Raw genomic sequence first — 22,734 nt, 5'->3', positions numbered from 1 at the left:
GGACATTGTCAGGACATTAGTGTAACCCCTATTTCAATGCGCATGCGTATTTACCACTACAACAAATAAGGAAACAGACACGAATTGCTTTCGTTTTATAAACACTTTAAACGTGCCAGTTGTTGACCTTCCACTATTGATGTTCGAAGTCCAAAAAAAAGAAAAGAAAATGGCAGCCCGACTGAAAACTCTATTTGGACACATTCAGGAACATAAGACACCAACTGACGTCTCAACAGTCTTAACCCATGCTAGTCCATACACTGTATCTTATAAGTATACTCTGAATTCACCAAGGTTAACAGAAAAACAGAGACAGTTCTATGAAGATTATGGGTATCTGGTCATCAAAAAACTTGTTCCTGAGTACAGTTTGCAGAAATATAGAGAAAGATTTGAACAGATATGTAAGAAGGAAGTTGTAGTACCTGGTTTGACCATCATGAGGGACGTTGCTATTTCAAAAGATGAGTTTGTACCAGGACAAAAGGCAGTAACCAAAATCCAGAACTTTCAGTTAGATGAGGAATTGTTTGAGTATTGTAAATTGCCAGAGGTGTTGGATTATGTAGAAGCTATTGTTGGAAGCAATATCAAGGCCATCCATACTATGTTGATTAACAAACCCCCAGACCCAGGAAGGAAAACCTCCAGACATCCAATGCATCAGGATCTGCATTACTTCCCAATGAAACCAGCAGAGAAGATAGTATGTTCCTGGACTGCAATGCAAAAAGTTAATCGCGAAAATGGTTGCTTAGTTGTGCTTCCTGGTACACACAAGGGGAAATTACTTAAGCATGATTATCCTGAATGGGAGGGTGGTGTTAATAAAATGTACCATGGTGTGAGAGATTATGATCCCAGCATGCCCCGTTCACACCTTGAGATGGAAGCTGGCGACACAGTTTTCTTTCATCCTCTGTTGATACATGGATCAGGAATGAACAGGACAAAAGACTTTAGAAAGTCCATTTCGTGCCATTATGCCAGCAGTGAAATTGAATTTGCAGAACAGGATTCCCAGAGTACAATATCTGAGGAATTACTTGATTTGGTATCTAAGAAGTTCAAGGTTCCCAGGGAAAGCATTAAATATGAGGACATATGGAAAATCAAAAGCCGTACTGTTAAAGGACGTTCTGATTGGTAAAGTGATAGTTACATTTTCTAAAGCATTAGTCTAAATAATACATGTGATACATGTTGGTGTGACTTTACTTTTTCCACATACTTATTATTTGGACATCATATATTTATGATTTAGTTCTGATATATTGTTGAAATTACATTTGATTTGACTCGAATGAAATGAAAAAAACTTGATTTATATGCTAAATTGCTAGCTTTACTTTGATTCAAGTATGTATAGATTTTATACATTTGTAAATTAGTAATTTTTGTTGTAAATTTTAATTTATTTATGATCATTTGTAATATTGTTTTTTCTATAAAATGAAAATATGATTGTTTTGAAATGTTTTAATCTAAACGTTTAAATTTATTTATTCTGAATATTCTATTGTACAATGTAGAAAGGTTTAGGTTTTGGTATTGATAGTTGAGCTAACAGACAGAGTTTTTCAAATCTTTTTTTTGTCTGAACTCCCAGCAAAATACATGAACACATGTACCTTACTAATTTTTAAATTTAATTTTCACTAAGAAATTTGATATTTGCAAATTAAGAATTTTCTGTAGCTGCATCAACAGTCTGATATTTTTTATAAGCAGAAGATTTAAAGGTACAAAAAATGTATATTTTCAAGATGATGCCAATTCAATATACCCAGTTTTACAACCATAGTGATACAATACTATAGGTTTTATCAGAAGTCCTGGTTTTATTCAATTTAATATTTTATTGAAAAACGAACATCAGAGGTGTGATCCAATTAAAAAATGTACATTATACAAATAAACTGACTGTACAAACAAATCTTATCAGTTTACATATATGGTATGAATAACAAATAACTCATGATTTTAACATCATGTTTAAGGTCTTTAATAAAGATCACACTATTTTGTCTTTAAATTAACAAGTACTGCTAAAAACAAAACCTAAATATTTTATAAAATTTGACACATTGTACATGTATATTACTGAAGCCAATGAAAAAAAATATGTTTCAATAGATTATAATTGTAACATAATTATTAAAAATGATTACTTTTGTTTTATTTGTATTTATTTCCATTCACCAATCTTGACAACATTTGTATAAGGTGTCAAGCTGCTGTTGGAGACCTTGTCTTGAAATTGAAGATAGAAATTAATCATTAGTATAGAGCAAACACAGAATATTTGTGTCATTGTCCCCTGCACGACTCCTAGCATCTGTTGTCTGTCATGCATCCGTCTGTCCTTTCTTGTAAGCCCTCTAACATGTACAATTCTTGCAAGATATTTATGAAATTTGTATCAAGGTTTATATATCGGCAATGTTTCATACAAGTTATAAAATCAATTTGAAGCTACCATCTTTAATTTAAAGGAGGTATGGTCCTTGGAAATACAAACATGTATATAAAATAAATGGAAAATTGCATTGTTAGCACTCTCAAGTGTTCAATACTTCCCAGATATTTTATGAAATGTACTAAACTACTATCAAAGGTTATATATCACCAATTCCTCTGAAGAGTCGAACATTAGTGCGCAGTTTAACTATTTTTATAGAAGTTATGCCTTTGGAAATACAAATTATATGGAATTTTAAGCACTCACACCTACATTTCTTGTAGGACTGTTTTGAAATTTACATCACAGGTTTTTATCAGCAATGTCTGGGACAAGGTAAAAACCCAACACTGATCACCGAAATCAGAACAGACATCCACAGGTCAATCACACCAAAATCAGAACAGAAATCCACAGGTCAAACTCACCATGTCAGAGCAAACATCCACAGGTCAAACACACCAAGTCAGAACAGACATCCACAGGTCAAACACACTAAAATCAGAACAGACATCCACAAGTCAAACACACTCAAATCAGAACAAACATCCACAGGTCAAAGACGAAATTCAGAAGAGACATCCACAGGTTAAACACACCAAAATCAGAACATGCATCCATAGGTCAAACACACAAAAATCAAACCAGACATCCACAGGTTAAACACACCAAAATCAGAACATGCATCCATAGGTCAAACACACAAAAATCAAACCAGACATCCACAGATCAAACACACCAAAATCAGAACAAACATCTGCAGGCCTAACACTAATCAAAACAGGCACCAATACTAAAATTTAAACATAAATCCACAGATCTAACACACAATATTTACAAGACTTCCACAGGTCAATCACACCAAAATCAAAACAGAAATTCACAGGTCAAACACATCAAAATTAGAATAGACATCCACAGGTCAAACACGCCAAAATCAGAACAGATATCTACATGTAAAACAACAAAATAGTACTAGACATCCACAGGTCAAACTTATCAATATCAGAAATGACGTCTGCAGGTCAAAGACACCAAAATGAAATCATACATCCAAATACACAAAAATTAGAACAGACATCCACAAGAAAAAGACACCAAAATCAGATCAGACATCCAAAGGTCAACACACCAAAATCAAAACACACATCCACAGGTCAAACACACCAAAATCAGAACAGAAATCCACAGGTCAAACACACCATGTCAGAGCAAACATCCACAGGTCAAACACACCAAGTCGGAACAGACATCCACAGGTCAAACACACTAAAATCAGAACAGACATCCACAAGTCAAACACACTCAAATCAGAACAAACATCCACAGGTCAAAGACGAAATTCAGAACAGACATCCATAGGTCAACCACACCAAAATAAGCCTAGACAACCACAAGTCAGTACATACATCCACAGGTCAATCACATAAAAAAAAATGACATCCACAATTCAAACACACCAAAATAAGAAATGACATCCACAGGTCAAACACCACAATCAAAACATGCATCCAAAGGTCAAACACACCAAAATTAGAACAGAAATCTATAAGTCAAACAACATAATCAGACTAGACATCCACAGGTCAAAAACACCAAAATCATAAATGACATCTACAGGTCAAACACCAAAATCAAAACATAAATCGATAGGTCAAATATACAAAAATTAGAAGAAAATAAACAACCACAGGATAAACACACCAAAAATCAAAACGGACATCCAAAGGTCAAACACACCAAAATCACAACAGAAATCTACAGGTCAAACACACCAAAATCAAAACAGACATCCACAGGTTAAACACACCAAAACCAAACAGACATCCACAGGTCAAACACAACAAAATCAAACCAGACATCTACAGGTCAACCACACTAAAATCATAAATGACATCCACAGGTCAAACACACCAATTTTAAAATATACATCTATAGGCCAAACACACCAAATTTAAAACAGACATCCAAGGTCAAAACACAAAAATCAAACCAGACATCTACAGGTCAAACACACCAAAATCATAAATGACACCCACAGGTCAAACACACCAATTTTAAAACATACATCCATAGGCCAAACACACCAAAATCATAAATGACATCCACAGGTCAAAAAACAACAAAATTAAAACAGACATCCACAGGTCAAACACACCAAACATTTTGGACTCCTGACATTAAAGGACATTGGCCAGATAATTTGTCATTATGTATATGTATAATAGAATACTAAATTTTTACCAGACAAGTCAGTCATAGGAATCACTAACATTTTGATTTTGATTTTTATTTTTGAGAATGAATTATGACAAGAAATGAAGACATGTGAGCGCTCAATATCCCCTGATACTGCACATGTTTTATTACAAGAGCTCCAATAATTTTTTTGGTTCTTATAAAACTTTTGCAGAAAAAAATTACCAGAAATGAAGACATGGGAGCACTCAAAATGCAAATTGCTATATGATTTTTATTTCAACGGGGCAAAACTTCCTTAAAAATAGTTGTCCTGTGCTGGTTTTGAATTTTTCAGAAAAATTGCCTATATAAACCTTTGATGTAAATTTCATAAAAATCTGACAAGAGATGTGGGCAAGACAGTGCTTCCAAGACTAGATGGAAGAATCGGACAGAAGCATAGAAAACATGTAGTTTTTCTTAGAAAGTGAAATTAAGACATTTGACTAAAAGAAAATATAAAGAAGAAATGTTTTATCTCTGTTGATTAAATAACAGGATTTTCAAATTTGAAGTATCAAAAAAAAAGTCTCATTCGCAAGTGTATAAAGCTCAAATTTTTTCTGTAGAGTTGCTTAAGGATGTACTTAGGTGAAATTAAATAAAATGCTCCGCTGGGCGCAGCTTCATACGACCGCAGAGGTCGAACCCTGAACAGTTGGGGCAAGTATGGACACAACATTCAAACTTGATACAGCACTGAATTTGGATTGTGATTAAATATTTGACACAGCATAGGTTTCTGACACAGAATGAATGTGGTCTAAGAACTTACATTTTTTTAATTTACCTATTCAAACCATATCATGATTATTTGCTTTTATATATAAATCAGAAATAACCAATTTAAAATGGAAAATTTTAAAGAAAAAAAAGGAAAAGAAAATCCCCCCCCCCAAAAATTTTTTGAACCCCCTTATGATTCATCACCCCTTAACTCAATCCCAGCCTTCCCTTTGTGGTATGGTACCTTGCAGTACAATTTCATAGAGATCCATACACTTGAACACAAGTTATTATCTGGAAACTAGAAAAATGCTTGTTTTTTGGCCCCTTTTTGGCCCCACATTCCTAAACATTTAGGGCAATTACCCCTAAAACTCAAACCCAGCTTTCCCTTTGTGATATGGAACCTTGTAGTACAATTTCATAAAGATCCATACACTTACACACAAGTTATTGTCCTGAAACTAGAAAAATGCTTGTTTTTTGCTCCCTTTTGGCCCTTAATTTCTAAATTTTCGAGGCAATTACCCCCTAAAATCAATCCCAGCCTTCTCTTTGTGGTATGGTACCTTGCAGTATAATTTCAGAGAGAGATCCATACACTTGAACACAAGTTATTGTCTGGAAACTAGAAAAATGCTTATTTTTGGCCCCCTTTTGGCCCCTTATTCTTAAAACGTTTTGGGCAATTATCCCCAAACTCAATTCCAGCTTTCCCTTTGTGATATGGAACCTAGTAGTACAATTTCAGAAAGATCCATAGACTTACACACAAGTTATTGTCATGAAACTAGAAAAATGCTTGTTTTTTGCCCCTTTTTTGGCCCCTAATTCCTAAAATTTTGAGGCAATTACCCCCAAAATCAATCCAAACATTCCCTTTGTGATATGGAACCATGCAGTTCAATTTCATAGAGATCCATGCACTTGAACACAAGTTATTGTCTGGAAACTAGAAAAATGCTTATTTCTGACCCCTTTTTGGCCCCTTATTCCTAAATTTGGGGCAATTACCCCCAAACTCAATTCCAGCTTTCCCTTTGTGATATGGAACCTTGTAGTACAATTTCAGAAAGATCCATAGACTTACACACAAGTTATTGTCATGAAACTAGAAAAATGCTTGTTTTTTGCCCCTTTTTTAGCCCCTAATTCCTAAAATTTTGAGGAAACTACCCCCAAAATCAATCCAAGCATTCCCTTTGTGGTATGGAACCTTGTGTTACAATGTCAGAGAGATCCATACACTAACACACAAGTTATGTCTGGAATTTACAAAAATGCTTATTTTTGGCCCCTTTTTGGCCCCTAATTCCTTAACTGTTGGTACCATAACCCCCAAAATCAATCCCAACCTTCCTTTTGTGGTATTGAACCTTATGGTAAAAGTTCATAGAGATCCATTAACTTAACCTAAAGTTAGAGTGCGAAAACCAATGTGTCTTCGGACGACGACGACGCCAACATCATACCAATATACGACCACAAAATTTTTTTGCGATCGTATAAAAATCTAGAATTTAAAATTGATACTATAAGTCAGAAGAGCATTAGTTAAGGAACAAAATAAGCTAAAAATATTGATAAGTTATGGAGCTCCTTTGCGAGATATTTGATTCTTTTAAATGGCGGGAAAAGGCCGACTCTGACTTTTCCTTATATTTGCATTGGTATTATTTGAGTCTCAAATCGAAAGGAAAGAAATCAAGAATCTGCTTAAATTTTGGTAAATGACCTTTTATGAGCTATTGAAGTCTTATATGAAAAGAAAAATGGGTGTTATGGGGCAAAATATTTTACCCTGTATCGTAGGAAAAAAACTAAGGAGTAAGAACCTCTGACAAATATTCCTAAACCTAAGTACATTGTTAAATTTTCATAAGTGGTTCCTTTCAACAGTTTCAACTGACCTAATCATAATAAACTTCATTTGTTGACACTTATGCAGAAACAGCATATCTAAGTCTAACCTCCATGACTTTGTAGAGGTGAGACAAAAAGGCAAATCAAATACAGCTTGTAGCATAGATTTATTAATGATACTGTCTTGGACAAATACATGATATGATGATAGTAATGAGCTCAGCCCACGTTATGTTACAATATTACATAAGCAAATAGTAAACTAATATTTAAACATAAATTTTATACTTACATTCAAGTAATATACTATACACAACAAAGTTTTATATCCTTTAACAATACAGGTATTTGTGAATAATAAAAAAAAAAAAAACAGGATTAAAATAATTAAAAAAATACATCTTTAAAACATGTTTAACACATTGGTAATTATACTAATGAACTGCATGTAAAAAAAAAGTTAGTTTTGTCGTTGAAATTCAGTCAAGCCTGTATATAAAGGTCATTCTCAAGACCATAAAATACTGACCTTCTAGAGAAGACCTTTGAATTGAGATTTAAATGCAGATATTACTACAGTGGGACAAGCAGTTGGTGACCTGACAAGACAGGGTATTTGCTGATTAGAAATGACCTTTATTGCAGGTTTGACTGTAAGTTCTTAGTGCATTCGTGAAATAATGTGTTGTTAAGTCACTTGTTTAATATTTGTCAACATTGGAATTCTTGGATAAGTAACACATAAAAATTAAAAAAAAAAAGATAAGTCAGTATGCTTCTCGTACTTCTAAAAAAAAATATTTCACTGGATTTTGCATGAAAAATATATGACTTTGAGGTAAAATATCTGTCAAACATTACCAAAAATGTGGAACCAATTTAAAATGTGTTGTTAGATATGAATTTAAGATATATATGTTTAAAATGAAAAATAAAAAAACAACAATGTAAAGATTGAGTGGCATGAGATAGAAAGAAAAAGGAATATTCAAGTAAATAGAAATAATATGAAGGATTCATTCCAATGTAAACAATAAATTCAGACATGAGGTAAAACTTGAACTGTAGAATATTTCACAAAATAAATAAAATAATTTACCTAAGACACATTTGTTTACACTGGACATACTTCTATGATGTCAAAATGTTTTTATGACATTTTCATGAAAAAGTTTTGAAAAACACATTTCATTAATTTCAAATTTATGCAATTCTAAACTATAAACAAAGGCAAATAAAAGAAAACCATAAGAGTAAATGAAGGCAAATTAAAATTTAATTTTTCTCTGGTTCTGATAAGAAAAGTTCTCATATCTTTTCGCTTTTTCTAAAAAAGGGAAATAACTATTCATATGAAATTATGCAAAAATATGACACAAAACAAAATTTATTTCATAAATGATTTCAACTATGATATAAATATTTATAAAAATGAATCTTGGGTATCTTAAGATACAATTGCATGTGACTCACCTCAATATTAACCAATGAACAGCGATAAACAAAAACTTAAAAAAATTCATTATTCAAAAAAATTACAAAGAAACTACTGTGCTAAAAATCAATTTCGCTTGAACACAATTTCACACTTCCAGTTATTTTGCTAGCGCACGTCATTTTTGTCATTTATGAAAAGTTTTCAAAATGACGAAAGTTTTTCAAATCATTTTCGTCACTTAAATTTGAAAAGTGTAAAAATATTTTGGCATGAAAAAACTATAATTCTACCTGTCTTCATGTTTTTGACAAGTTTATGACCCTCATCTAATTGACGTTTACAACAGGTGTTATCAGTTGTGATTATCGCCATCGGATGGGTCACTTATTATTTAATTAATAAACCTCATAAATTATTGACCATCATACTTAATTTTCCCTGTAATATCGGTAAGTAGGCATTTTAATTTCAATATTTTCAAACGACCACAATTTGCAGTTTATTTATCATAGTTTTTCGTCATTTGACCAAAACGTTTTCCCCTGCGGACAGTTCGCATTTTAATTATGATTATGCAGTCATTACATGTTCATTTATGCTGTGATTCCTGGTTTATAAAAAAAGGAACCCAACTTTTGTTGATCAGGAATATCCCCTGAAAATAACTGAAGTGAAATTGTAAACTAGAAATCCGGGTCCTTATTAGATCTTATTATAATCTTCATATTTAAGCACCACATCTATTAAATTATGCAATAACTGCCTGCCCATGCCTAAGTCCTTCAAATATGTATAGCTAGTAATACATATCTTTGGTCCATTGCTTTTACCCCAAAAAAGGTTGATTTTCATCTCGCGCAAAAGTGACTAAAGCCCTCAAAATCCTAGCTGAAAGCCTGACACTTCATTTATTCAAACAACCAATCAAATCACATTCTAGATATTAACCCATTTTCACATTATTAGAAAGTAAAGTAATAAATTATGTATGATGATTTTCATTATGTAACACCAACATTTAAAGCTTTCACACATTTTAAATATGAAATGGAAGACTTTCATGAGCTATAATCATGTAAGATACAATAAATATCTTATCACACCTCAAAAAATTTCACAATGGATCACAACTTGGAATAAATGTTTTAAAAGATAAACCTTTCAGATGTTATCCAATATTTAATTTTTGCAAAAGCCATTCTGAAAATAGATGGGTACTATGAAACAAAAACTACTGTCTAATCTCAGGTAAAATTTTAATTGTCAAGTTACCTGCACTGCCCACCTTACATAATTTCCCCAATAGTAAATTTAATATCATCACTTTAAAGTTGAAATGTCATTTGAAAGAAAAAATGTCTTAAAAAACAAAAAAAGATTTCCTTTAAGTTTAAGTAATAGTAAGAAGACAGATTTGTCATAAAAATAAAATCTCACTAATTTCTTTTCATTCTGTTTTAATGTTTCTTTGTAAAATCACAAAAGTTATTAAAAAATTGTTTTGAATATCTGCATGTCTGAGGAATTTTCACTTTGCATGTATTATGATTGTAAATTGCATAATACAAAATATATGCACAACTTGATTTAAATGCATATGTGCGAGTTATTTCCCCTAGCTGCACTATTTACAGTGCTTTCTATAGGAAAATTTTTTAATTGCCCAATGTGTAATATGAAAATGCTCTTTTTTTAATCCTGTTAAAAAAATAACATCTCACATCAACCTAAATATAACTTTAATGCCAAGTGTTAGACTGAAGGAAAAAAGATTGGTAACTCTGGAGGTAATGTTGGCAAATTTTTGGCAAATTTCAGAGTTTCTCCCCAAAAAATACTGAATTAAAAATAAAAAGGGGGAAGATGATGACAAAAAGGTTCTCAAAACCAAAAGTAATTGAAAACAGACACCACCAATGCCAAAAGAAATGCATAACAAGACAAAAAAAAAGTACACAAAACACTACACAGAAAACTAAAGATGGATAAAAAAAAATAAACCCCATCAAAAAACAAAGTAAGCCACCAAGATGCAAACAAATTTGACTTGATTTTTCTGAAAACATAAAACAAGTTAATATATGCAACATACCATTGTGACAGAAAACAACAACATCATTCATACTCCACGTAATAATAACAGCACCTAATTCATATGTACATATACCCTAACTATAAAGTTCTATGACAATCTGTTGTATAATACCAATCTTTACATAATTTATATATACTCTTTTTAATCCATATTTACATTTATATAAAAATATTTTTACATATCACAGATATTGATTTTGTTCTTTCTAATAAATTCAATTATATAGGTTTTTCATCATAAATTTAAATAAATGCCATTAACAAATCACACAACTTTTTTCACAGATCTGAACTCACCATGCTAAAAAAAAAAACCAGTAAAACAATGCCATGAACCAGTTCAAAAAAGCCTAGAAGATTTATTGTGTTACCTCAATGTCTGACAAAAAAGGAAATGTATACTGAAACTGCACGACCAGTAGAATTTTTAGTGTCCACTTTGTGTTTAATGTGATAGACCCATGTTTTTCATAAAAATCTAATTCCTCAAATTATCATTGTTTGTATTGTAAAATTATTGAATTTGTATTATACAATAAAATAACTTTAGATAAATTACAAAACATTCATTGCTTATGAGGTTATCAACTTATCAAAATTTATTGTTGAATGCTTTAGAAAATATTACCCCGAATGCCCCAGATCCTGGAGTACTAATACACTAACATCAACAACTACCCTAAACTTCTCTTTAATAAAAGATGACAATGGTTATTAATTGTATAAAAATAATGATCTAATGTGTAATCTTTAGCCTGTATAATTCCCAAAATTTGTCTTTAGTGTAATCGTTGGTTTGACTGGTATGCTGGTTGTTTTAATGTCATGTGAATTAGATTTAGATACTGCTATTTGTTTTGCTGTTTGACTGAGTTTTATAGCACTTTCAAGTTTTGATTTAAGAATAGATTGTCCAGCCATTATTGTACGGAATTCCGTTGGATATTGTGGTCCTATTTTCATCAATCGTTGTAATGAATCTTCATGGAGTGTTCTCCTCGCTGTAGATGCACTGTCAAAATCATCCAATAGAAATGAAACAAGAATAGGAATAAATATAGTCAGCACTGTTAATTCTGAAATAAAAAAAAAATAAATTACAGGTATGTTTCATAAGAATCTGTAGTTATGATTCCAAACTTATATGCTATATTTTATTACTCAATAAAACATTTATGACTGCATATGCTTTCCATGAAAAGGCCAAAATGCATAGGAAAACAAACACAAAAGTTCTTACAAAATGTGCTACAGTCAACACTTTAACACAAAATAAAGTTAGAAGAAGAAGCATTCAGTACTTAAATAAAAATCGTATTTTGCATCTGTTTGGTATGCTATCAAATGAAAATAAAGATCCACTTTTAAAAAGTTTTAAAAAATCTTTTCTTTTTTCAATTTTCAGATAAAGAGGCCATTGATTAATATAAGGGATATTGCGTTAAAATGGACGGAAGAGTAGGAAAGAATTATCATTAGACATGGGTCATTGGTTAATTTATGGCTGTGGGTCTATTTGATGTATGAAAAAATGATTGATTGATTGGTGATTGCATTACTTTGCATCAGCACAAAAAGGCTAAATGCGGTAAGGGAAAATGGAAGAAAGTATGTTGGTTGTTAGATACTGGGTGTCCCTTCTACAATCACATATCCAATGTAATGGAATAGCCCTAAAGTAGGTGAGGAAATACTGACTTACTTTTATCATCATCAGCTAATGGCACTAATGATTCAAACGCACCCAATGATGCTTTAACAATATTTAATTCATCATCCACAACAGCTACATTGTCTTTAACACGTAACAAATATTCGGCTAACTTTGGAGCGAATCCTTTAATGAAGCCACCAGCACGCTCTTTACCTAAATGTTGTATTACTGAGGTAAACATCTGAATACTTTTAAGTTGAATCTAAAAAAGAAAGGATTGTAAATTAACAACAAGAATATAAATGTTAGATATCTTTTCACTTTAAATTTGAGATTTTAACATGCATGCTAAAGCTTGTGTAATCTCTAATGGAGACAAATCATAACTAAATAGAAGAAAAAACAATATATATCCTTACCATTTATACCCCAAAATTAGTATTCTTCATGATTAAACTAGTTAGTAAATAATAGAAGTAGTAAATAAGACAAAATTATGTGTTTTGCTCATTGTTGAAGGCTGTACAGTGACATATAGTTGCTAACATTAATGTCATATGGTATCTGGTTGATAGTTGTGTCATTAACAATTATACCCATCTCATATTTTCACAATGAAGGTTACAGGATATTTTTTAGGATTTAACATTAGTTTAAATTTTTACCTATTGTTTTTGTTTGTTTTGTTCACACATCGTTATCAATATAATGGAATTTGATGCGACTGTCATACAAGTGAGAGGTTTAGCTAGCTTTAAAACCAGGTTCAATCCACCATTTTCTACATAAGAAAATGCCTGTACCAAGTCAGGAATATGACAGTTGTTATCCATTCGTTTGATGTGTTTGTTTTTTTGATTTTGCCATTTGATTGGGGACTTTCCTTTTTGAATTTTCCTCGGAGTTCAGTATTTTTGTGATTTTACTTTTTATACAATAGCTTGTTAATGCAGAATTATATTTATTTACCCCATGGAGAGAATAAGTATAAATACCTCATATATATGAGAGGCCCAAGTGTTTAGAAACATATCCAAACATTGATTCCTGATATCCATACAGTCAACAATTTCTGGCGGTGCATATAACAAAAATATTGTAACAGTTCCTAATAAAGTTACATCTTCCATGGCCGGTTTCTCTTCAGCTGAAAAAGATGAAAAATAGGGTTGGAATTCAAACGCAACCATAAATCAGAACCAAAATCAATATGACCTGCAGTATTGGAGATGGATGACTATATATATCATGGAATTATTATGATTCTAATAGGACAAATACGGTAATTTAAAAACTGAAGCGAAGGTAAAGAATGCCGTGGGTATGGCTGTTCTAATTTACCCCCTGTAAGATAAACGCTATAAATTTCAAATAAATCTAAGTCTTGCACGAATCATTTCATAAATAACTACTAGAAAAAAATGTGTTTAATCCTTATAAATCTTAACCCAAACATTTTTTTCGTTGGCTACTATTTACTGTCAAATCCACAATTGACATGTCGTAACTAAGGAGTGAGCCGCCATGTTGACTTGCTGAAATCCACAAATGTGCGAATAATGCAATAGAATAGAAAATGAAACAACGCCTACCTCAAAACTCCATTTTAATGCGATATTATCCGAACTTATGGCGTATACGTATTGGAAAAACCTTCAGCTTGAGAGTTTTCATTCATATGACATCATGTTATGACATGACGTTAATGCGCCAAGATCATTCATGAAATTTCGCGGAATTTTATTTGATTTTGATTTTATACATTTTTTAAGCTCTTGTGCATTTATTCTTTTTGCTACGCAGTAGGCTAGGAATAACAGTTCTGTAGTTTCAATTTCAATTTCAATTTGAACACAACGAAATCGACATAGTGTTTGCACATAGGTTACGATACATGTGGATTTACGTGGGAGGTGGATAATAACAGCCATTAAAATGTCATCTCTGAGTCTGCGCTAAGTATAGATATATCGAGAATTTTATCACACTGTTGTTTAAAGAAGCGAAAGAAGCACGTCATATTAGAATTGTTATTTTTAAATGATATGTTTACTTGTCATGTATTATGTTATGCACTGCCAAGAGAGTAAATATAAGCTGAGTTTGAAAAATTGAAAAGACCACAAACAAATAATAAACACATAAAAAAAAAAGTGTTACAATGACACTTGTTACTGTCCCAAATCACAAACTTTGTTAGCAATTGCCTTGTTAGTGTTTTAAGTCCTTAATGTAAGTGCTGATATCTGATTTTTGGTAGTCCCTATTAAATTACTTACAACATTTCTATATTGAGGGTATTGAGGGTATTTTAAATGTGACTGACATATGGGATAGACATTTGTCTACTGTGTATTATGTTATGCTGGAGACTTTTTTTGTGTATTTTTCTATTGCTGTGTTATTGTTGCATGCCTTAAATTTTCTTTTATTCATATTTTTAGGATAAATGAAAGTTACATGAAACACTAAGAACACAATAACAGTTTAACTGTTTGATCTGTAGGATGCCTGCTGGAAGCTCTTCCCTGTATTCTCTCATTTTAAAGTGGTTGTGAAAATCAGCTACCTATTTGTTTAATGAACTTCCATTTCTAGAATTTACGAGCCATACTTAAAAATATTTTCCACTGCTAACAGATAACAGAAGACTGATGAAAAATTATGGTCCCAGTGAGCAAAAATCAGTATGAGAAATGGACTTACTTTGGTTAGCACTATTGAGAACAGTTTTGAGAGCACTCTGTAATAACTGTGACCATCGTCCAGAGATGGAGTCGTCAGATAGGAATGATGATGTACAAAGTGATTTCAGCGTGCATAAACATGAGCTAACAACAGCAGGTGATTTCCTCTCGGCAGACTTGGAAGACATTTCTCGTAACACACCCGTAATTAAATATAAAACTGTAGGCAGGACATTTGTACTACCTGAAACAATAAAGGCAGATAGTAAGGAAGTGTTTTAAAGTTTTCTTCTATACCTTTTCATATGTAACAAAGAAAAATAACTGAGTCAACAATTATTAAAAATGCTGTTATTTTAAGACTAAGACATGCATTCTTTATGACTAACCTGCAGGTGAACACAGACTGGGCAGATCTCCTAGTACAGACACTACTGCAGCCATCAGCTGACAACATTCGTCTGACAAACGTCTTGCAGGAGTCTGGAAACCAGTAGTGGGAGCTGAGGGGTTCAATACAGGGATGTGTTTTGATATGACACACATGCAGGCCTCTAATGCAGCAAAGACGAGAGATTTTCCTTGTTCAATTTCCCCTGATTCACCTCCTTCTCCAACTGTAATGTTACTATCTGTGGTATCCATGGACTCTGTACTACTCTCTGTACTCACAGGGGATTCTTTCTCTTAAAACATACAAGTAAACAATGACAAAATCTTATAATCCCTCCTATAAGAGTAATTTCCCCTTAAGTGTTATAAAATTGGATTTAAAACCAAAAATGCATAAAATTGGATTTAAAAAAACTTTAATGACAAAAACGTGTTTTCTGCAAAATGAAATTTCTGTTTAAATACTCCTTGTTTCATGATATGAATGGTGAAAAGATTTTTAATTGCAAGAAACAATTGGCTTGTAATTGTCCATTTGGCCAAGATGACAGACAGAAGGAGAGAACTTGTAAAGTGGAAACTTTCATCTTACTTAGGGCTATTCTAATAAGAGAATGGATTTCCAAAAATTCCCATACTTTCTTTGTGTAAATTTGCATACATCAAATGGACACATAACAAATAAGTGAGCCACAACCCATGTCCAATAAAAAATAAAAATCCCTTCATATCCCCCCCCCCCCCCCCCCCCCCCCCCCCATTTAATTTAAATGGAATAGCCCTGATCACAAGTCTGAGACAATATACTGTACCTTTATAAAAGATTTTCTGTGAATCTAAGAAATCCGTGTAACTAAGGATTACTTGCTTAACTACATCCACAGCTACTAAATGAAGTTGTAAATTCTCTCTTGTTAGGAATGTTCTGTAAACAAACAATTAAAAAAAATAAAAAAATAAATAAATAAATAATAATAATATAAATCAACAACTTTCAAATTTGTTAACTATTTGTTTAAAGGAAATCATTTCATCATTGTCAATTTATTTTCATCAGGAAGAAAAACAATTCAATATACATTTGATAGCTTTAATTGAAACAAGACCAATACTGGGTCTGGACCTGTGTCGTTGTTTATAACTGATTGAAATTTCAAACTATCGGCAAACAGAAAGTAGCAGCACAGCAGAACTAAATATTGCCTACATGTTACAACTTAATGCAGACCAAATATAGATGCCAATATTGCAATATTAGCATACTCACCTATGCATGACGGTTAGAATTTCTACAGATAATACTGGATCTTCAGCGATGTATTTACGTGGCCAATCAGAGACAACCATTGCATGTAATCCTTTTAACAGGGACATAAAATTCAGTTCAGGTATAATTGTTGTATTATTGGTTAAAGCTTCCATTGTAATACCTGAAATATTTCAAAATAAATCTTCAATATTATGAATAAATATCTACATGAACTCAATCAGAATGAAGGCGTCTTTTCTATTGTATGTTCTTCTAAGCTCTTTTTGTTATTCCCCTGATTGAGTTAAAAGGGTAAGAGTTGAGTGGTAAAAAACCTAGTTTCAGGCTGCCACATATTTATGTACCTGTACGAAGTCACAAACCTTGCCGTTGGTTGTCTTTGGTCATATCTTAATGTGTTTCTGTCTTTAGATTGAATCTGGTGTAACATATCTGATAGTCTCTGTTAAATTGATTGACATATTTTTGTTTTAGAGACATGAAATGAAATTAGTATAGTGTTAGTTTCATTTTCTATACTCAGGATAATTAACAGCTTCACATGAGGTATAGAAAACTGTTTATTGTGTTGACTTCTAGATGTCATTTGATTTTTTTCGTGTCAATAGGTAGTTTTCTCATTGAAGAATACCATGCATCTGTTTCTACTATAAAGGTCATTTAACCAACATGCCACATCAAAATAAAGATAGAATGTCCCAATCAAAGTTACAACAAAATATATTTAAACTATTTTCAATAATATCATGACAATTATTTTCCCATGACAATAGTCATACTGTGTATTCATTTATTTTCAAGGGCACCAATTTTTGTGGCTTCAGATATTTGAATTCGAGTATTGTCAAAGTCTGCATATAAGCCTAGAGAAAATGTGTACTTCATTGATCATTTAAATTTGTGGTTCTCATATACCCCTGAAATCCTCGAAAATTGGTAAACGTCAAATAATAATGAAATCACAGTAAACATTATTTTTACCTAGAAGTAAGAAGAACCTTTCTTTATTAAGATCATTCATATTTGCTGGAGCATTCTTCTCATTGCCGTCATCTTTATCTTTATTTGTAAATTCTGTCTCTTTCAGCCATATAGTTAATGCATGTAATATAGAAGGCCAACATTGTTTATAATGCTGCTTAGCTGACTCTATTGTATCTGGATGATAGAATGTACCACCTTCTGATGGCAGCTGACTTGAGTATTCTACAACAAAATAATTTAAACTTGAGCAATAAAAAAAGAACATTTTTTCAAATGGGTGCGATTGCAGACCAATATGATTCAGATACCTATTCCTAGAGATGGTGTGTTTATTTACCAATTTATCTTACAATTTTTTTCCCATCTGACCACAAGTGACTTGTTTCTTTTGTTGATAGTTTCAAAGTGACTTAAAAGTTAATCTTTTTATTTATAGCAAAAAATATCATAAAATTTTGAAATGAAATTATGGATAAATATTATTTGTTGCAAAATGCATATAAAAAGGGGAGATAATCATAAAACCTATGAATTCTAACTACAGTGTTCCAGCTTGAATCTAAGGGCAGAAGGGTGCTAGTTGTCTGAAAGGGCACTCTAGAATTATAACCCAGATTTTAAGGGCACTGTGGGACAGTGTATAAATTACCTTGAATATTGCTAGGCTCATGCAGCTGGAGAACATTAGTTGTATTTAAACCATATTCAGAAATTAATGTGTTCTAGATGTTGGTTCCAGTAAGATTTTTTTTTATCAAATTATCGTACCATGAAGCTAAGCATATCATTTTGATGTTAATCTAAACAAACTTGTACATTTGGTAAGGAAAATAATCATCAGAAATTTCAATGTTTTATAACTTATATCAGTCTACAAAAATAAACAAGTAGTTTTGAAAGATGGAGTTATACATGCAAAATTGAATGTTTAATGTAATTAAATTATCTACATTTAAATTACTTGTTCAAACATATAGTATATATGTTATTGAGAGTTATTTATTATCATTTGAATTGTTACAAAAAAGTATTTTTAAGTGCACACCAAAGTGCTCCTCGGTAAGGAGTTTTATAAATATAACAGGTGAGACTGTAGATGATCATATTATATTGATGCAATAATATATTGCAGAAGGTATAAACAGTTACTTTTTTCTCCATCATTGTTAAAAATAAATTTGTTGAGTGCTCCTATGTCAGGATTATAAAATACAAGAAGTAAAACAGGAAGTGAATCTTGTTATGTTCAAAGTACAAATTTCTTTGATTCTTCTTTAATTTTCATACTCATGGTTATGAAACAAAACATTTTTTACCAATTAAGTCAAAACTATGTATGCCTTTTGAAATTGTTTAAGATTTTATTTTTTATGTTATGCCTACTGAAATAAAGTTTTTCAGGTGTACATGCTGTACATAAACATTACAAATGGATAACATGTGGACATTTCATTCTGTATTAAATATCTAGTATTTGTTCAATTATCTTAAATCCACTAATTAGCAGTAAACAATCATTAACAAAGGTGATAAAACTGCCAAAGCATTAGGTATTTAACTTAATCCCATTGTCAGTTAATTAGTGTTACACAATCAGGTTACAATTTTACCGGAAACGCCGGTAGACATGAAATTTGGAAATTTTATTTTTTTGAAAAGGCAGAGGGGTGCATTCTTTTACTTCAGAGGACAGAAGGGCGGGGGTAAGGGCACCAAGGGCGGGCCGCCCTTCTATTTAGGGCAGGCGGTAACACTGAACTAGGAGCAGATGACACTCAATATACCTGAAAACTTACCTGAGGGAAGCGAGAGATAACCATAATCCCTGAGAGCTCCATACCAATTCTGACTAAGGGTAGGTAACTCTGGTTTGACAAGTGATAATAAACTTTCCCTAGAGTTGTCGCTGTATTCATCATCAAACTTTGATTTATTATTTACTCCTTTTTCATTCTCTTTATCCCTTTCAACAGCTACAATGTAGACCTGTAAAAAGAAATATAACTTAATGATAGGTGTAGTATACAACCTTATGCTGACAAAACAAAACAAAGTCTATACAGGTCACAATACTGTCTTCAACAATAGATGTGTTAGTTTTGTTTTTGGTGTTTAGTGCAGCTAGTTTTTATTGGAGGATGAAGCCAGAGTACTAGAAGAAAAAATCTTATCTTTGACAGGAAAACAGGCTATCCTTAGATATAAGAAGATGTGGTATGAGTGCCAATGAGACAACTCTCCATCCAAGTCAAAATCTATAAAAGTAAACCATTATAGGTCAAAGTATGGTCTTCAAAACAGAGTTTTGGCTCACACGGAACAGCAAGCTATAAAGGGCCCCAAAAATTACTAGTGTAAAACCATTCAAACGGGAAAACCAATGGTCTAATCTGTATAAAAAAACAAGAAACGAGAAACACTTATGAACCACATCAACAAACGACAACTACTGAACAGATTCCTGACTTAGGACAGGTGCAAACAATTGCAGCGGGTTTAAACGTTTTAATGGTACCAAACCTTCACCCTTATCTGAAACAATAGTGTAACATCACAACATAGAAAGAAACACTATAAAATATCAATTGAAATGGCTTAATTCAATCAAAAGACATATTAACACCAGTGAACATACACTGAACAAATAAATTTGATCTATGATACAATGTTATTACAAAATAAATAAACTAAGGGAAAAATAATCCTTAAGAGAATACAATAGAATAGACACTGTAAGGCCTTTACTATACAACATTTACTCATAATCTAAAGTTGGTATACTTCTACAAGGCAGTACTTCACCCTTTGTATCAATATGTTTATAGTCTTTAATTATTAACACATATGTGTGGGTATCAAAATTAATACTAACCTCTGCCCAAGCTCGTAATACTGCTAGTTTTTCCATTGTGACAGCACTTTCGTTGTACAATTGTGACTGTGATTTTCCTGAGTTAAGTTTTGCTAATGAGGATACTAGTAGTTGATGAACTCTGCGTAAATCATTTAAATCCCTGGCGACACCGCTCCCAATCCATGTACTACATACATTACAAGCTGCTGCTGTCACATCTGAGGGTGTGTCTTGAGAGAATGCTGGCCGCAATGCTGCACTAACCTATGAAACAAAAATAAATCATGGATCTCTAGTTCATATTAAACTCTAATTCATATAATGTAGATTTATTATAATTTGTGAGGTACTAATTTTCTTGGAATTTTTTGGTATAGATTAACTTCGAATTTAAGTAACAAAGAATATATTTTTTATAGGCTTGTATGCAGCAGTGTTGGGAAAATCCATTATATCAAATTTTCAGGAAATTAATTTTTCTAAACCCACAAAAAACATGAATTCCTATAGAAATACAGTACTTTATATCAAAATGGAAAAATGGTAATCTCTCATGCAATCTTGTGTGTTTATCAAGAGCAGATTACATCTAATTCAGCCCTTTTAGATTGTCACAGTAAAAAAATTAAAGTGACGCCACCAAAATTCAAACTTGATCTGTGTTTTGTGGTAATAAACATTGTGTATAATTTTCATAACATTTGGTTGAGGCAAACTCAAGTTAGAGAACGGAAACCAATTTTGGGACGTACATACGTACAGACGGACAAGGGTAAAACTTATTGCCCCCTCCGCTACAGCGGGGGCATAAAAATACTACCTGAGGTCTTACATGCCTGTGTATAAAACTGTTCCAGAGAAATAAAGGAACAAAATTAAATCGATTAACAAATAAATATAACATATCCTTGAGAAACCAGTTTGAAACATACCTGTGCTTGAAACTGTTCTAAGATTACATGTCCTGGAAATTCTGGTTCTGGTACCCTAGCAAACTTCATAATAACATCCTGAAATATAATTTAAGGTTTTCAAAATTACCATTCATACATTGGAAAAGACTAAAACTTTTATAACCAGATTCTTCCTCCAATCTTAATAGTCATAACAAGGCTACTGAAAACTTAACCATTGCATCATTTGTATCAAAATTACGGATGACATGGGGAGATAATCAAACATCAGAACAAAAATCATCTTTTACTATATATATAAAAATATTATCTACGGATATCCTAATTGAAGCAAGTAAAACTTCCACCATTGACTTAGGACCAATCAACTCTTGTCATCATGTGAACTTTATGAATTTTAATTTAAGATTACCTGTAGAGCAGAAAGTCCAGCTAGTGTAAGTTGGTTACTGTCTGAGGTAGCTGCTATGAATGCCATTCTTACTAATTCTGACAGATGTAACACTAAGTAATTCACTGAAATTATACATACATTAATAATAAGTATAATGTTATCATTGTCTATGTCTAGGTTTTTTGGAAGGTTACAAGTTTTTATGATTTTAAACTTATTTTCTAAAGCTAATTATATGTACACCTTTTGTATAAAAATATGGCTTTAAACTTTGTTCATCAAATAATATATCAAGAAACAAGAATGTGTCCATAGTACACGGATGCCCCACTTGCACTATCATTTTCTATGTTCAGTGGACCATGAAATTGGGGTCAAAACTCTAATTTGGCATTAAAATTAGAAAGATCATATCATAGGGAACATGTGTACTAAGTTCAAGTTGATTGGACTTCAACTTCATCAAAAACTACCTTGACCAAAAACTTTAACCTGAAGGGGGACAGATAGACAGACGAACGGACGGACAGACCGAAAAACATAATGCCCCTAGATGGGGCATAAAAAACATGGTTGAATTCTATAAAAAAGATGAACAGGTAGTGAATGTAAAAAACATATATCAACCATTATCAAGTTTCCCTATATGGAAAGGAGAGGTGGAGATGTGGATATAAAAACTTTGTTCTCTGAACTAGTGGACTCAAATTTGATATTATACAAAATCTAGTACTGTGGATTCATTATCATTCACGGGA

General features: G+C 32.2%; 2 protein-coding genes across 15 annotated transcripts in view; one reads left to right on the top strand and one right to left on the bottom strand.

The window, feature by feature from the left end:
• Nucleotides 1-96: 96 nt before the first annotated feature.
• Nucleotides 97-1,991, top strand: LOC127739269 (phytanoyl-CoA dioxygenase, peroxisomal-like). Its single transcript, XM_052250928.1, has one exon. The coding sequence runs from the start codon at nt 140-142 to the stop codon at nt 1,151-1,153; it is 1,014 nt and encodes a 337-aa protein (XP_052106888.1). The 5' UTR covers nt 97-139; the 3' UTR covers nt 1,154-1,991.
• Nucleotides 1,992-7,444: 5,453 nt separating this feature from the next.
• LOC127739262 (HEAT repeat-containing protein 5B-like) overlaps nt 7,445-22,734 on the bottom strand; it is a 70,237-nt gene continuing 54,947 nt past the window's right edge. For all 14 annotated transcript variants that reach the window (XM_052250892.1, XM_052250893.1, XM_052250894.1 and 11 more), the window contains 12 exons: nt 21,995-22,098; nt 21,601-21,678; nt 20,687-20,932; nt 19,611-19,800; nt 17,812-18,036; nt 16,828-16,990; nt 16,373-16,485; nt 15,557-15,853; nt 15,187-15,411; nt 13,476-13,627; nt 12,529-12,742; nt 7,445-11,902 (listed from right to left, as the gene is read on the bottom strand). In XM_052250892.1, coding sequence (XP_052106852.1) covers nt 11,577-11,902; nt 12,529-12,742; nt 13,476-13,627; nt 15,187-15,411; nt 15,557-15,853; nt 16,373-16,485; nt 16,828-16,990; nt 17,812-18,036; nt 19,611-19,800; nt 20,687-20,932; nt 21,601-21,678; nt 21,995-22,098 — 2,333 coding nt within the window. In that variant the 3' untranslated portion in view covers nt 7,445-11,576. The remainder of the gene's footprint in view (nt 11,903-12,528; nt 12,743-13,475; nt 13,628-15,186; nt 15,412-15,556; nt 15,854-16,372; nt 16,486-16,827; nt 16,991-17,811; nt 18,037-19,610; nt 19,801-20,686; nt 20,933-21,600; nt 21,679-21,994; nt 22,099-22,734) is intronic.

Source organism: Mytilus californianus, unplaced genomic scaffold (assembly GCF_021869535.1).
Source record: "Mytilus californianus isolate M0D057914Y unplaced genomic scaffold, xbMytCali1.0.p SCAF_4, whole genome shotgun sequence".
NCBI classification, from domain to species: Eukaryota; Metazoa; Mollusca; class Bivalvia; order Mytilida; family Mytilidae; genus Mytilus; species Mytilus californianus.
The sequence above is the reverse complement of the archived record's forward strand: the minus strand, read 5'-3'. Positions and strand labels throughout refer to the sequence as shown.

Bases quoted from the DNA above. Each gene is read 5' to 3' on its own strand.
- LOC127739269 (XM_052250928.1), top strand. From the start codon at position 140: ATGTTCGAAGTCCAAAAAAAAGAAAAGAAAATGGCAGCCCGACTGAAA.